At 48.1% G+C, this 17,236-nt stretch overlaps 1 protein-coding gene across 3 annotated transcripts; it reads left to right on the forward strand.

Moving 5' to 3' along the window:
* The first annotated feature begins 834 nt into the window (after window positions 1–834).
* Window positions 835–7,958, forward strand: LOC127314302 (polyadenylate-binding protein-interacting protein 11). Of its 3 annotated transcripts, none has more exons than XM_051344752.2 (10): window positions 835–1,563; window positions 1,680–1,823; window positions 5,620–5,664; window positions 5,749–5,821; window positions 5,893–6,005; window positions 6,118–6,177; window positions 6,264–6,302; window positions 6,420–6,488; window positions 7,399–7,460; window positions 7,558–7,958. In XM_051344752.2, the coding sequence occupies exons 1-10, from the start codon at window positions 1,246–1,248 to the stop codon at window positions 7,613–7,615; spliced, it is 981 nt and encodes a 326-aa protein (XP_051200712.1). In that variant the 5' UTR covers window positions 835–1,245; the 3' UTR covers window positions 7,616–7,958. The 3 variants fall into 3 exon arrangements, with proteins under 3 accessions (XP_051200712.1, XP_051200711.1, XP_051200710.1); XM_051344751.2 differs by having other exon boundaries at window positions 839–1,563; window positions 1,683–1,823; window positions 6,255–6,302; XM_051344750.2 differs by having other exon boundaries at window positions 840–1,563; window positions 6,255–6,302.
* Window positions 7,959–17,236: the final 9,278 nt, after the last annotated feature.

Here is a 17,236-nt window from a genome sequence, read left to right on the forward strand (position 1 = left end):
CTAAATTCTAAGCCCCATATTTCAACTTGCACCCAAATCCATGGGAACTTGAAGAATCTAAATGAACCTTCGGAATTTTATAAGTCAACTTCCCAAAAAATTGTGGGTATGTAAATGATGAACTTTAGCTCTCAAGTAACTATACAAAACAACTTTAAAAAATTAAAGTACATTCTCAACATTTTGTTTACAAACTTCAGAACAAGCTCGCCACCATCTCCTCTCTCGTCGTGCGCAACACCATGGTTCTTTCATTTCGACAACGAGACATTGGGGACCTCACCACTGACAAGCAGTTCTAGGGATTAAGGGATGTTGATGACATGGTTGAGGTTGATGCATAGGGTCGCAAAAAGTTGACTTACATGAAGGTAAGAAGAGCTTTATATGGATTTAGGCCACAATTTTGATGGCTTCCATGATTTTCGGTGCATGATTGCACCCATAGCAAACAAACCGAAACTCTTAGAACTTTTGAAATGGCACTCTCATGTCTTTATTTATGCATGTTCGCAATGGTTTTATGATTGTATAGTAAGCGGTCTCCCTCAGAATCTTACTCACTCCGTTTCATATTAGTTATCGCATATTTGAATGTATCTATATACATTTAATTATCTCAGAATCAGATGCATCTCTATATACGCAATAAAATTTAAAAAACGAACTTTTTTCAAATGGCATTGTCGTTAGAGTGAAATGCGCTCTTCAATTCCAGAGCACCAGGAGGTGCTTCCCGCAAAAGCTCAGCCCGGCGGGCGGGCAATACGGTGGAGAAGAGAGAGAAGCGAACAACAAACAAAGAAAAAGGAGGCAGCAGGCGGGCGGGGCTCGCCTCACCGTACCTCTCTCTCTCCCAAAAAGGCAAAGCGGAAAGGAAGCAGCAAGAGAGAGAATCACGAGGGTGGAGTAACAACCAGGAGAGAGAAACCGGAGCGCGAGAGCCTCCCCCTGCGCTGCCGGCTCCTCCCCTGCTCTGCTCTGCCCCTGCTCCGGCCGGTCGGCTGCAGGAGCAGCTGCTGTCCCCTGCGCCGCCCTGACCTGCCCTGAGCAGCCACCAACCACCGCCGCGGTTGCCTGTCCCCCTCGCCGCCTCCGATCCACCTCGCCTCCGGGGATCACCGATCCGCGCTCCCGCACCCGACCCTATATATAACCCCCACGCCACCACCCCTGCCCGCGCGCCGAACCTTCCAGAACCCCACCCACCTCCCTCCGGCAGATTCTCCCCATCCTCCCTGTAAGATGGCCGTGGTAGAGACCTCCGCCGCCCCCGCCGCCGCCGACCACGCCGCGCCGAACCGCGCGCCGTCCTCCGACGGCGCCGACGCCGGGGAGCGCGAGATGCGGGATCTGGAGGAGCTCCTCTCCAAGCTCAACCCCATGGCCGAGGAGTTCGTGCCGCCCTCCCTCGCCGCGCACCCCGTCCCGCCCCCGCCCCACCCGCTATACGCCGCCGGATACTACCCCAACGCCGGATTCGCGCCGCCCATCGCCTCGCCGGGCCACCGCGGGGTCGTCGGCTTCCCCGCCGCCGACGGCTTCGCCGGCCGCGGCGGAAGGGTAAGGAAACACACGATTAGCAACACGCTCCCTCCCTCCCTGTTGACCGATCCTGTTCCTCACGCCCGGCGTGCGGTCGTCTGATCTGCTCGTTTTTTTTCTTTGCGCGCGTGCAGAAGAAGTTTGGAGGGTACGGCGGCCCCGGCGGCGGCGGCGGTTACCCCCACGGGGGCAAGCGCCGGGTCAACAGCCGCACCGGCCAGGCGCAGCGCGACGAGGTCATCCGCCGGACCGTCTACGTCTCCGACATCGATCATCAGGTCAGCACAACGGATCCATCCTCCACCCCTGCACTGATCTGCACCTTCCTCCTCTCTCGATTCCGCCTGCCTGCCTCGTCCGTCCTCCGTCCCTTCCTAGTAGACTCTGATACATCCAACCACTCTACTTCCGCTAAGAGTTTATTCACCTCCCGATTCGTTTCGATGTCATTTCGCCAAGTGGATATCGTGATCGCGCAGTTAGATTTCGGGCCGTGTGACTTTTACGCCTGGCACGCGCGCGCAGTTAGATTGGGATAGCACGGGAGTAGCAGAATTGAGATCATACGCATGGGGACGGGGGCTGGGAGCGGGCGGATACTGGATACGGCCGCGTTGCTACTTTTGATCATCCTTTCGCTGTTTCGATAGATTCGGATGCAACTTCTCGTTGCAGTTCTGGGCTGGGTTTTACTTCTGTTATGGAATCTAGAAAGCCGAATCGCTAGTTTGCCATTTCCGTGCTTTGGCCACGTCCAGCTAACCTGTACCCATCTACTGCGTCCTTATCCGATTCTGGGCGATTTTGAGTAGTATGCACCTGTATCGACTTTTCTTGGCATGTCTGGCTGTTTTGATCTGCATCGGGTTGACATTAGATTTCTTGTTGGATTGGGCTTCATGTTACCGGTACAGCAACATTTAGCATTTAATTGTGTATTCCTGGAGGTATCTTATTTATGAGCCCTGCTCTCATGCTCCTTTAGCAGCTCATTTAGTAGGCCGTGTATTCCATTTTTCTGAAAGACCATACTACGTAGTGTGTTCCTGGTCCTGCCTTCTCTATGATCCCAGCATTCATGTTCCTTTAGCAGTGTAGGCAGTGCATTCCTTTCTCTTGAAAGACCTGTGTAGTGTATTCCTGACTTCATCTACGTAGTAGTTCCTTATTTACAGTCCTTTGCTTTAATGCTTCTTTTTTGGAGTGGTCATAGGAAGATACCTATATATTCCTGTATTTGTCTCAAAAGAATGCTAGGTTCTGCAGTTAATACATGCAGAGTTCTTTTTTAATGGAACACTGATGAGTCAGGTTTTCTGAATCTCTGTAATGGGTATGTACAGTTACATTGATGCTTTTGATGGATGCCTTGTGTTCTTGCTTGGTTTTCAGGGTTCTGGTATGCTGTTCTAATTGCTTTTTGAAAAAAAGGTCTTGTTCTATTCATAAATTCATAGTTTATCATGATTCTTCTCATATTTGCATATTCTAAAGCACCATGGGCATACTTGATTGTTACCACCCCCCCCCCCCCCCCCCCCCCCGGCGTGGGAAAAGTAACAGTTTTCTGGTCATACTATGCAAAAGTCTGCGCCGGTCTTCTTTTGAGTGGCCAATCGAGCGCAAGGAAGCAACGTGAAAAGGGCTTTGGTGTATTGGGTGGCTGCTGTGTAGATACTTCGTTGGCTATATGGCAAGGTGGGCTTTGTTTGACTGTGTAACAATAGACTAGTTTTTTTTGTACCTTGCGGATCGACTGATTCTGGATGTTTTCTCCTTGGTGGCCATCTGTGGATCTTGGTGTTAGCTCCACTTGTTGTTACAAACAGAAACAAAATTTAAGTAGTATGCCAGTTCGCATATCCTCATAAAAAAATCCCTGCTGCTAGCGGTGGGAAAAAAGGTCCTCCCTTACTTGCTATGTCAATTCCTACGTAAATCAAGAAATTAACTGCACTTTTGTTCTTCAAAATCATCCGTTGATCTTACAAAGGAAAACTTGAAATTACAGCTTTTCGCCCCCGCTTTGCTTTTTGTCACACTCTGCCATTGCTGATTGGGATTTGCACTTTGAAAGATGTCAACTTTTGGATGACTGACTGTTTACCTGTGAGCTCAGTTGTTCCATTGCCTAGTGATCATGGTAGTTCCTACCTCAAAATAGCCATCTTTATGCTATTTCATGTTAGACATGTTCTTCACATGTTCACTGGCTGGGCCTTTGCGTAATAGCATAAATATAGCTAACATTTGTAAAATGTGTATTTTTTCTGCTGTGTTTGGACTCATTTGACATAAATTTATATGGAGCAAGCTGATGCATTAGTATGCTCTTTGTTCTTATCTGTTTGCGCATTATAATGTATGACCTGTTCGAGAGGGGTTTAATCTTGGGCAAGTTGGCATTGGCTAGAGCTCTATTTCCTTCATTCACACACCCTCACAGATAGCCCCTCCATTCCAATGAATAAGTTCAAGTTCCGCGTTTTTCTTTGACCAAAAATTACTCCAAATATATAAAAATTGTTGTTATAAAATTAACATCATTAGAAAATGTTTTTCAGTACGAATCCAATGATACTAATTACGTACAATATAATCAAGATTTTGTTGCTCAATTTTTTTGGGTCAAAGTTTGTCTCGAAATACATTGAAATGGAGGTAGTATTCTGTAAGGTTGTTTTCAGATATAGTCAGGTCTCATGTGGGCTATAAGGGCTTGCCTGCAATTCAAGCCCCAAACTCGTCTTTAGTCTTTTCATCTTTGATTTTGTTCTTGATATGAAGCTTAAATTCAACACCAAAAAATCAACACGAGGTCTACGTCATAGTATGTTCATGGGTCACTGGAACAGGTAGATTCCGTTTACAGTTGCTGTGCTGAACTTTGCAGTTTGATTAGGTAGGGAATACTTACTTGTTCTAGTAAAATAAATCTGTTAATTGATCACTAACCTCAGTAGTTAAAAATACTTCCAATCAACGTCATTTCCATAAATATAAATAAATTTATGCTTTTGGAGAGCCATCGCAATGCCCAAGAGCCTTAGTGAGATGTTAATTGATCACTAACCTCAGTAGTTAAAATACTGTAATGTTCTTCACTTAGCTATCCGTTAAGTATATGCATAACCCTTGCACCCCTCTCTACCTCTCGACACCCCACTATTGAACTAGTAAGGCTATTTGACCAAAAAAGAATGGCTGCACGTACATTAGGCTGTAGTTCTGCCGTGATATTTCAATTTTCTCAAAAGTTAAAACATCTCCAAAAATCATCATGCATGTAGCAGATTGCCCCTGTTTGCAGGAAGCTCCTGCTCAGCTGCTCTACATAGATCCATCAGGACCAAAGAGAAATTATATGTAAATGTCATGTAAAATAATAAAATTTCTTGCATACAAAGAATAAATGAAAGAAAAACAAATTCGTAGTAACACCTGTGGAAGGGATTAACAGATAGATCCAATCCGATTTCAACATCATCCACATGAACATCCACCTGATATCTGGCATGTCCAATAGATGCGCGCTAACATGTGCGAAGAGGTTATATTTAATGGAGCCCTGAGCATATCATAATGCTGTAACTATTGACTGGTATTTTGGGCAAGCTTGTTCTTGGGAGTGCTATGGGAGTGAAGTGGTTTAAATAGTGTTACGAGAGCAATTCTCCGTGATTATACCTAGCACATTTTTGCCTGTTCCACTTATTAGAAATTGTGTGTCGGATTCTTTTCGGAAAGAATCCTCTAGTTGCTATTTTTTATGCTGCCTTTAGAGTAATTTTGGCCTCTGTTTTTTCCGTATGTGTCCTGTAATGTTTATGTTGGTTAGTAGTTAATAGTTACTTATTTATTTGTCACTTGGCTATTGTGACCCTTTGTATTTGATAAAGTTTCTATACCTAATTGTGGAGCTTGTTGAGTTTTATATTTGTGTTGCCTAGGCACTTGGCAGTTCCTTATTTATCCACTTATATGTTGTGTCAACCAATCTTCAGGTCACTATTTTGTAGTTGCACATCATCAAATATATGTAGGCTAACTGCTTATATGTGTCTTTGCGTTTAGGTCACTGAAGAGCAACTAGCTGCACTATTTATCAACGTGGGGCAGGTACACCTTCTTTTCTTGTTGGTTTACAACTTCACATTTACCTTTGGAGATCATTGTTAATAATTTGAGTTTTTTTTTGTTAAGGTTGTGGACTGCCGCATGTGTGGGGATCCAAATTCAGTTCTCCGCTTTGCTTTCATAGAGTTTACTGATGAGGGTAAGTGGTTGAGTGAGAATTAAACATGCTTAGATCACTTTGTTCATTGGTTAAAATACTGCACCTTGCAGAGGGTGCAAGGGCTGCTCTGAGTCTGTCAGGAACTGTTCTTGGATATTATCCTGTCAGGGTTTTGCCATCAAAAACTGCTATTGCACCAGTCAATCCAACTTTTCTGCCAAGGGTAAACCAAATTTCTGGAATCCACATATTTCCTAAGTTTTGTTGTCCATGCTTATTTAGATGGATGTATACCTGATGGCTAAAGAAGTGCCTCCCCTTTTTGTTGTCTGCAGTCTGACGATGAGCGTGAGATGTGTGCAAGGACTATTTACTGCACAAACATTGACAAGAAGGTTTGCTTGCGTACCTTTGCACTGTGCATTTCCTTTGTGCGCCAATGTTTCTATTTTATTTGATGCACTTGGTGCAGGTCTCTCAGGCAGATGTGAAATTATTCTTCGAATCAATATGTGGAGAGGTTGGTGACTTGTCACTTCAAACTTCCTTTTCCTATTATATAATATACACTGCCGCTGCACTCAAAATGCAGTTCAAGGAACATGTTCATTCACTCAGTGCAATATCTCTGTTACAGGTCTATAGGCTGAGGTTGCTCGGGGACTACCAGCATAATACTCGGATTGCCTTCGTGGAGTTTGTTATGGTTAGAATTGCCTCGCCTGTTTCTATTTTTCCAAAATCGTCTAAATATACATCTCTATTGCATTTCTAGTATTACTGGTAATGGGTGAGGATGTCCAATCCTATAAATGCTAAAAGTGTTGTCTGGGAATTATATCACGGACATGTTTGCTTGAATCAGGGTTTCCTGTTACATAGTAGAAACATGTACCACCGGATTTGTTTTCCGGTCAGTTTGTTGTCGTTTCGAGCCAGGTAGGATTTCAGCCTCATTTTCCTAAACCGGTTAAGCTTTCCCAAACCGGTTAAATTTGTTTTAGCTTATCTCCAGTCACTTAGCTGGGTAGATTAAGTAGCCAGAGAACAGCCGCAGATTAGTCATGCTTAAATTGGGGCAAGGGTGCATTCGATATCTGAAAGGAGTGTTTACCATACCTTAATCTTTACGATATGGGTCTTTCCTGGACATTACTGGTATACAAGACAAACGACTTTGTTTGGTTGGTATCTGTAAGTATGGACTGATATGTTGTCTAGCGTTCCATGTCAAATTAGGTGGACCGTTCATTTCTTTGAAACTGAAGTACTTTATTGACAGTCTATCAGCTAGCAAGAGCTACTGTTGCTTGCTATCCTCCCTCATGCTGAGAGCATTAACCTGAACTATTCAGAGTTCCTAGAGCTCCTTGTACCGCTTGTTGGAAAACCCATTGTCTGACCTGATTCATTGGTCATTGCACTTTGTTTTTCACAATAAAGGGTTTCATTTGTAAACTTTTCTAATTGCTTCAAATAGCAGTTTCCCTGTTGTAACAGCAATGTACTCAGAAAGGAGCTTGTCCTTTGTGGTAGACTAGTTGTGTTTTCTTTGGGTCATTTCTTAACTAACTTCTAGCTTCTATCTGAAGATTCGTTTGTTTCTTAACTTTCAGGCTGAAAGTGCTACAGCTGCTCTCAACTGCAGTGGTGTGATACTAGGTTCCTTGCCAATAAGGTAAAAGCATGGTCTTTGCCTTGACTGGATTCCTTACCCAATCGTGAATAAAACATCTTCAGTTTTGACAAAACGAGGTGCGTTACTGTTTTTGCAGGGTGAGTCCGTCTAAGACCCCCGTGCGTCCCCGCGCACCTCGGCCGGGGATGAACTAGATGTTGTAGGTACAGGAGGTGCTGATGGCACTGCTTATATATAGAGATCGACATATGTGAAAGAGAAATTAAGATATGTCTTTTCTTCTCCGCTCGACTTTCATTTTATTGTACCCTCTATATGCGGAGCAGAGGGGAAATAGAAAAATCAGAGAAACGGGTCGTCGGTGTTTACCTTTTGCACATAGAGCTTCTTAGAAGCGGGCTTGAACTTCTTGTCCTTCATGCAGCAAGGGAAAACTCCTGGACGTGTCTTTGTTCAGTTGTTTGCTGTGTCTTATTTGCTACTAACTGGAAAGTTGTAGCAAGTCGCTACCTGCAAAATGATGAGCACTTGCCATTACGCTGTGCCACTTGTGTGGTGCCCTTGCTATCTTTACTTGCTTATGCTCATGCTTTTCGAGGTATAAGTTACAATTTTATCGTCTGGTCGAACATATCTGGTGCACCCAGAGCTCTGTTTCAGCCGGTGCACCCAACGTACAAACATGTTTTACAAGTTCCGTAAAATTCTAGAATTAATCTAAGTATATATAGACATAGCATGCATCTAGTATGTAGCCAGCCAAATTTCGATCACGCTAGCTCACAATGAGAAACCGAAATAACGAATTCTGGTGTGGTAGTGTTAACGGGACTAGTTTTTAGCCCAATTTGAACACAATACTATTCATCATAAATTTTTTTAATCTTTTTTCCTTGTTTCAGAACCTGAGTTGAATTTGTAAACGAAATCTGCATGATAGAAGTATATTGGGAACTTATTTCCAATAGTTTTGAACGCCTTAATCATAGCTTTTTAGTGTATGGATGACCGGCTGTACAAACCCCAAGTGCACCGCACCAAAGGAGCATGAGAACCCTTATTAGGGCATCTCTAGCGGCTTGATCCATTTTAAACAATATTTTTTTATTTTATTTTCGTTGGGTTTTGGAAACCAAATGGCCTTCCGGCCATGTTTGACTGATTATGTCGGTGTAGCCCAAATGGCTCGACGCATATTGGTTCGGTCAGGCTATTTTTATTTTTTCAATCATTTTCAACACAATTTTTTCTATTTACAGGACACAATAATGCTACAATCAAATAAATTTAAATAGTGATTTTATTATATTCAAATAAGCGACATAGTTTACATGCAATGTAGTGTAGAAAATAAAGAACATTGTTCATAGTTAAACATATAAAGATAAGATAACTACTACTCATTCTTCTCATGATCTGTTAATTTCCACTGATGCTCAACAATGTTCGCTTGAAGGCGTTTGTAAATGTGGCTATCATGGAGTTCAAGTTTTCAACGTGTATATGTGTATATGGAGAAACTCCTCAAACATTAATGCCCAAGGCCGTGGCTCAACCAGGTCATCTTGAAATTGCCATTCTTGGTCATGGAGGCTGTCATCACGCTCTTACTCAACGACCATGTTGTATGACCACTCAACACGTCATCACTTCCCATATGGTCCGATGGTTCCATGTTCTAGTAGAGTGACAAACAATAACCCTCTGACTCTGGAGCACACTAAATACCCGTTTCAGGATCATGGATAGTCTTCACTAGTGTGGCCTAGTTTAAAGAAATGCCATCAACTAGATACTATAACTTATCATTTGCATTGCCATTGAGAGCATTTCCAGCTGCGTCTTCCAAAGGGATCTAAAATGCGGCCACACTAGAATGGGCCTGACCTGGAGGAGAAGGTGGCGGAGCAGAGGGCCATCTCTGAAGAAGGCCGATGGTGACGCCTAGCGGCTCCTGGAGGACGTGGCGGTCCACCGAGTTCTGGCGAGCGCGCAACAAAGGGAGCGGCGGTGGAGAAGCGAAGGAAGGAGGGAGGCAACGACGGGCCGGGGCCGTCAAGCGCCTCGAGGGGCGGTGAGTAGGCTAGGACGATCAATCACCTAGCCTTTTCATTCAAAGTTGTACATATTAATCAAATTTGATTAATTTACATATTTTGAGGCCTCGTTTAGGGGATGTGGCTGAAGACGGACGCCCCCTAAAAGCAACAGCACCTTGCGACGTTCCTAAAATGCTTGATCCGGTAAATTATCCGACGCGATTTGGAAGAGATGGGAAGTGTTTCGGCAGTAAATATGAACCTTATCTGTTTTGATAGTACTGTACTTCGGAGATTAATTGATCCTGTACTCAGGTACGTAGTAGCCCAGACAGCAGTGAACCACAATAGCAACGATCCGGTCGTTAAGAGCAGCCTCTTTAGGCCTCTTTTGATTCATAGGAATAGTATAGGAGCTATTATAAGATTTAGATTTTACAGGAATTTTTCTACATTAGTTGTTTATTTCGTATGAATATATCTTATAGGAAATAATTTTATGGAAATCTTGTAGTGCAAATCTTATAGGAAATAAACATGAGATTATACCTCATGAAAAATTCCTTTGGCACAATCAAAGAGAACTCATCTTCCTATAGGATTCAACTAGGCTTGACATATCAATCCTATGTTTTTCCTATCTCTATGATTTTCATATCCTATGAATCAAAAGAATCCTTTTTCAGTAAAGACATCTCCAGCAGGGCGACGTAAACAGACGCGGAGTGACCATTTGCGACTGCGCGGTCATAAAATGCGTCTGCACCTAGGCCCAGCGGCCCGACCCATAGTGACCGGGCTGTCCACGGAGAAGCAAACACGGCTCAAATATGCGTCTCGGATGCGTCTCTGCGGACGCTGCGCGGTCGCGCCGCGTGACCGCTTGTTCTAACCCAGTCCCACAGCTCAGGAACAGCAAATCGACCGCGCAGATTGACTTCCTATTCCCCTTCTTTACTACCCTAGTGCGATGCCACCATCCCAACCCCACCCTCCGCACTGCCGTAGTACACGCCTTCTGTTCGGGCCTCGCCGCGCTCGGGGTAGGTTCTTGGCCGCATCTCTCGCGTCTTTGGGGGCCAAACAACTGCCGGTTGCGCCGGCCGGCCTCGCCACCCAGGACATGTTCGGTCAATTGCGCCGGTAGGTTTCTAATTCAATTTTTGGATGCTATTGTGGGTGACCATTGATCCGCAGTTGCTACCCACGCAGATGGACATGTGGAATTTGCTCGAAAAGTTCCGTAGTGACGTCATTGACTTCTCTTCTGACGATAAGTCCGAGCAGACGACGCAGAACATGGCTCTGCTGCGGCCTCCATTCTCCACGAGCACAATGCCAGCCAGTCGCTGGTGCACCGGGGCTTTGTGAAGGGCCGCTCAAAAAACCTGCCGCGTAATAGAGTGGAAGGGCACCTCCATCTCCACAAGGACTACTTCGACCGCACTGCTACGGTGTTCCCAAAAAATTGTTCCGGCGCCGGTACAGTATGTCAAGGGACCTATTCATGGTCATTCTACGGGGCGTCATAGACTACGACCCGTACTTCCAATGCATGCTTGATACCACAGGTGCGCTAGGCTTCACCTCCTACCAAAAATGTTCCGCAGCTATTCGCATGATGTCATATGGAATTACCGCTGATATATTCAATGAGTATCTTCGAATGGGTGAGAGCACCTGCCTTGAGGCCATTTACCGATTTTGTCGAGCCATGATTGTCGTGTTCGGGGAATATTACTTGAGGGAGCCAATAGTTGAGAACACAAGGCGGTTGCTATCTATCGATGAGTCTAGAGGGTTCCCAGGCATGATTGACAGCATAGATTGCATGCACCGGGAGTGGAAGAACTGCCCATTTGGATGACATGGTCAGTACAACGACCATGCAGAGGGATGCACTCTCATTCTTGAAGCAGTGATATCTAAAGATTTATGGATTTAGCATTCATTTTTTCGCATGTCCGGTTTCAACAATAACACCAATGTGTTGCACCGCTCTCCGGTTTTCAACAGGTTTATGCAAGACAAAGCTCCTCAGGTGAGCTACGAGATCCAATGGAAATAAATATGACAATCCATACTATCATCTATCCTAACTGGGCCACACTGGTGAAGACTGTGCGTAATCCAAACACATAATCCAAACACGGAAAAAACGAAGAGGTTTTCCATGATTAGGAAAGATGTGGAACGGGAATTTGGTGTGCTCCAAGCTAGGTGGGCAATTGTCCGTCACCCGGCAAGAACATGGTCGCTAAAGACCATGCATGAGGTGATGATCTGTTGCGTGATCATGCACAACATGATCGTTAATGTTGAGGACAAGCGTCCTAATGGCCGCAATGAGCACCTATGAGATTTCTAGGGTGAGCTGGTTGCGCCAATCCTTGAGGCATCATCCTGGCAGTAGTATATAAATATGAATGTTAAAGTCACTGAGGAGAACAGAAGAATCTGATTGAGCAACAATAGACATTGGCTGGCAATGAAGATATTGCGTAGTCGCCAATATCACCTCGTTTTCATGCAGACTTTCAAATATTTAGATGTAATGAATACTTTGAACCATTTAACATCCAAATTCATGTTCGTAGGCCAAATACGTCATCCCGCTAGGGGCACCCCAGATCAGACGCGCGGTAAAAAATAACCATTTTCGTATCTACGGACCGACACATATGGACCTCGCGTGCAACCAATTTTAAATATCCAATTTGCGTTTCGGCCTGTTGAAGATGGCCTAACTAGATAACCAGTTGTGCCACCACGCGCAGGTCATTGCACCACCGCGTTCAGGTCACGAAACTGGGTCAAAACTGAAGGCATAAGTTTTGTCTCGTTGTAGTGTTGTCACCTGTGGTTATATTGGCCATCCATCTCGATCACAGGCCTGACTCTGAAAATGCATACCAACATCGTCAATATATAACCAAGAGTTCAGTACAAAAAATAGGTCGTCAGTGCAGGGGAATAGTCAAGTTTACAATGTTGTCACATGAACCTTACGCACTAATATTAAGCAGAATTCCGCTGATGTAGCCCTTTTGCTAAGAAGGATGGGGCCGAGGAAATCTCCAAATTTAGACCTATTAGTCTAATCCACTCCATTGCAAAAATTATTACCAAATTTCTTTCCCTTCGTCTTGGACCGTCCATGAACGATCTCATCTCACATGCCCAAAGTAGCTTCATCAAGAGAGAAGTATCCAAGACCCTGAGCCTCGTTTTCAAGCTAGACATCCGTAAAGCTTTTGAATCCATAATATGAGATTGTTTGATTGATCTCCTAGAGCGGAGGGGATTCTCGAGTGCCTTCTGTAATTGGATAACCTCCCTACTCGTGACATCCACCTCTCGTGTCCTCCTTAATGGTGTGGCCGGCCCACCCATCACCCAAGGCCGCGGCCTCTGTCAAGGTGATCCCCTTTCGTCGTTGCTCTTCAACATTGGCATATATAGACCCTTTACATCAGGTGCTTGACCTTGCCACTTCCCATGGTCTCGTCCATAAATTTAGGGGCTGAGGACCCCTTTTGCGCACTTCCCTCTACGTCGATGACGCGACAATTTTCCTTGCTCCCTTAAAAGAAGATATCCTCAACCTTGTTAGCATCCTTCATGATTTTGGGGACATCACCTGCCTTTGCACCAACTTCCAAAAGAGCTCCATCGTCCCTATTCGTTTTGGTGATGTCTTATTGGACGACATTCTTGAGGGTCTTCCGGTTCGTAGAGAAAATTCCCTATGAGATACCTTGGGCTTCCTCTCTCGGTTTGGCAATTAAAAACCGTGGATTTCCAACACTTATCGACAAGATAGCCGGGAAGATACCAAATTGGGATGGGAAGTTCATCAACATGGCCGGCTACCACACCTGTCAAATCCATCCTCGCCTCACAAGTGATCTACCACATTACTCCTCTTGTTATCCTATCGCCCGTCATTGACAACATCAAGAAGACTGAGAGGGCCTTTCTATGGATGGCTGATACGCGTACAGCACGCGACCGTTGGGAACCCCAAGAGGAAGGTGTGATGCGTACAGTGGTAAGTTTTCCCTCAGTAAGAAACCAAGGTTTATCGAACCAGTAGGAGCCAAAAAGCACGTTGAAGGTTGATGGCGGCGAAGTGTAGTGCGGCGCAACACCAGGGATTCCGGCGCCAACGTGGAACCTGCACAACACAACCAAATTACTTTGCCCCAACGTGACAGTGAGGTTGTCAATCTCACCGGCTTGCTGTAACAAAGGATTAGATGTATAGTGTGGATGATGATTGTTTGCAGAAAACAGTAGAACAAGTATTGCAGTAGATTGTATTCGATTAAAAGAATGGACCGGGGTCCACAGTTCACTAGAGGCGTCTCTCGATAAGAATAAGCATGTTGGGTGAACAAATTACAGTTGGGCAATTGACAAATAAAGAGGGCATGACCATGCACATACATGATATGATGAGTATTGTGAGATTTAATTGGGCATTACAACAAAGTACATAGACCGCTATCCAGCATGCATCTATGCCTAAAAAGTCCACCTTCAGGTTATCATCCGAACCCCTTCCAATATTAAGTTGCAAACAACAGACAATTGCATTAAGTATGATGCGTAATGTAATCAACAACTACATCCTTAGACATAGCATCAATGTTTTATCCCTAGTGGCAACAGCACATCCACAACCTTAGAACTTTCTGTCACTATCCCAGATTTAATGGAGGCATGAACCCACTATCGAGCATAAATACTCCCTCTTGGAGTTACTAGCAAAAACTTGGCCAGAGCCCCTACTAATAACGGAGAGCATGCAAGATCATAAACAACACATAGATAATAGATTGATAATCAACATAGCATAGTATTCTCTATCCATCGGATCCCAACAAACACAACATGTATGTCGGGGGGAAGACCCCGGGTAGGGCAATGGATGCGGAGCAGCCGGCTGGCCACTGGCCGGCTCGCGGCAAAGGCCGGCTGAGGAGCAGCCGGCTGGCGCCGTGGCCGGCTGGTCCGGAAGTCGGCTGGCTCTAGGTCCTAGTCGGCTTAGCTACGGCCGCCAATGCTGTAGCTGGGCCGGCTTCTACAAGCCATATCCGACTGGGGGTTTGTACCTCAGACCGACTCGAGGCTGGCGAGTCTTGCACTAGAAGGAACCGGGTTGGTGGTCCGGGTTCCCAAAGTCCACGCTGACTTCATCCTCCGTAAAGCGCGGAGCACTGTGGAGCAATAGTGCCACGCGCCGGACAGGTCATCATGGTCTACGTCGATCCGTACTGGCTACAGTGGCTGATGGCGACAGGGACACCTTCTCTCCATACCGCTGACCTTGGCAGCCGGATGGGACAGGCCATGAGGCCTCAACGGCTCCTGACGTCATTACCTCGGGAAGGAGCGGAAGACGGAGCCGGCCAAGCCGGCCAGTAGACTATAGGGTCTTATATGTAAAGTGCCGGTGCCTATATAAGCCGCACTACCCCCTCTCGTGCAGGGGATCGATCATTCTCACTTCACTTCCACCCTTAGAGCTGCCCTGTGAGAGAGACTCTTGTCTTCTTTAGCCTCCCAGGGGCAGCCGGACACAGCTCAAGGAGCAACCTTGTATTGTGTGATCATCATATACACTCTAGCAGGAGTAGAGGTTTTACCTCCTTTGGAGGGCCTCGAACCTGGGTACGTCGCCGTGTCGCTCGTCCCCATACCCGCATCCGGATACCGCCTTGAGATCTCCTAGGAACCACCTTCATTAGCCATCCTATGGCATATGCCGTGACGATACCACGACATTTGGCGCCCACCGTGGGGCCTTCAGCATCCTCGGCCGGTGTCTTCATCCGGACGGGCCTCACCATCACCACCGGCGAGCGAGTCGCTTCAGGCTTGATCTGGAGATTCGGCTCCCTCGACTGCGTCAGCGACAACGCTGGCTGCTTCGCCGACCGGCCCTTCCCAGCCGGCAGCAGCGTCATCTCCTTCGGCGGCCACGACGTCTACGTCGCCACCGTCGCACCGCCGCGCTACCCGCGACAGGTGCTGCGCTGCGCAAGCCCTCCTCCGCGAGCCGGCAGTAGCGCTCCCGCCAGCCCCGCCGTCGTGCAAGTCATGATGGCTGGCGAAGAGCTCCCCACCAAGAACCCGCGCACCCGCGGCCCCAACCTGGAGCGCAACGTCGACCCCAACGCCTCCGGCTCGGGCCCAAAGGCACCTCCACCTCCATCCCGGCTGGACGAAGTCCGGACGAAGTTGAGCTCCCCGCTCACCGCAGGCGGCGACGCCGCCACCGTCGAGGTGGACCTGGAGGCACATCGCCATCTCCTCCTCCAGCAGGCCGAAGAGCTGGCTGCGGCCAAGCGCCAGCTGGCCATCACCCAGCGCGAGTTCGAGCACGCCCATGGCTTCACGCCAGGCGGCAACAACCCCAGCCGAGCCGGCATGATCCGCAAGCGCGGAGGCGCCTTAGGCGCTGAGATCGACCGGGACGGCGCGGAAGCGCCGGCTCGGTCCGCGGAGCTGCCCGTCTACAACACCCCCGACAAGAACATCCTCGCAGCCGAAGCGGCTTCGAAGGAGCTAGCCCTCCTCGAAGGAGAAGAGCTGCGCCGCCAGACGCAGCGCGTAGCTGACCTGTGCCGGGCTGCAGCTGAGCAGACCAAGGACCCCAGGTATGGTGCTTCGAAAGCTCCTCCCATCCGCGCTGCTGCAGGCACCAGCAAGGACCCCCACAGAGACACGGCCGAGTCCGCCTCGCCCGCACCAAGCCGGCACAGAGACTCCCGCGACACCCGCGCAGGTTCAAGCCGGACAAGCCGGCTGGACGGCGGCCACAGCGGCCGCAGCCGCCCGCCACCAAACCGGAACGAGGAGCATGACTCCGAGCTGGCGGCGCCAAGGCGCCAACACAGGCCGGCTCCAGAGCGAACCGGCACCCGGCAGCCGGCACGTTCTCGGCTGGGCCCCCGCATCGAGCCCGTCGACGCCAGAGACCGCCTCGATCGGCTGGTCGAATCCCGCATCGCGGAAGAGGAAGCGCCGGCTTGCCCCAAGTGCTTCGGGCCCCGCATCGCCAACGAGCCCATGCTCGACGGCTTCCAGCTCCCCCGCGGCACGCCCAAGTACGACGACACCGCCAAGCCAGAGGACTGGCTGCAGGACTACTCCACCGCAGTCGGCATCTCCAGAGGCAACAAGCGCTGGGCGGTGCGCTACTCCCCCCTGATGCTGGTCGGCTCCGCTCGCACCTGGCTCAACAACTTGCCAGCCGGCAGCATCAACGGCTGGCTTGATTTCGAGGAGGCCTTCATCAGCAACTTCACCGGCACCTATCGCCGGCCGGGTCGCCCCCAACAGCTCGAGATGTGCAAGCAGGGCCCGGACGAGACGGATCGCGCGTACCTGACGCGCTGGTGCGAGATGCGCAACTCCTGCGAGGGTGTGCACGAGATCCAGGCCATCAGATTCTTCATGGGTGGCTGCCGGCCCAACACCATGCTGTGGCACAAGCTGCGCCGCAGCGAGCCCAAGTCCATGGCCGCCCTCATGGCCATTGCCGACAAGTACGCGCTGGCTGAAGAAGCCGGCAAGGCGATGGCTGACCCAGCGCCGGCTCCCTCCAGGCGGGACCACCACAAGTCGGCTGAGCACAAGCCGGCAGATGGCGCCTCTCATGGCAGCCGGCGGGACAACTACCGCGGCAAGCGTCACAGCGACCAGCCAGACCGCCGGTACGGCTCCGCCCACGTAGCCGCCGTGGCAGACAACGCGGCAGGCGGAAGC

This window comes from Lolium perenne, chromosome 7, assembly GCF_019359855.2.
Source record: "Lolium perenne isolate Kyuss_39 chromosome 7, Kyuss_2.0, whole genome shotgun sequence".
Classification (NCBI taxonomy): domain Eukaryota; kingdom Viridiplantae; phylum Streptophyta; class Magnoliopsida; order Poales; family Poaceae; genus Lolium; species Lolium perenne.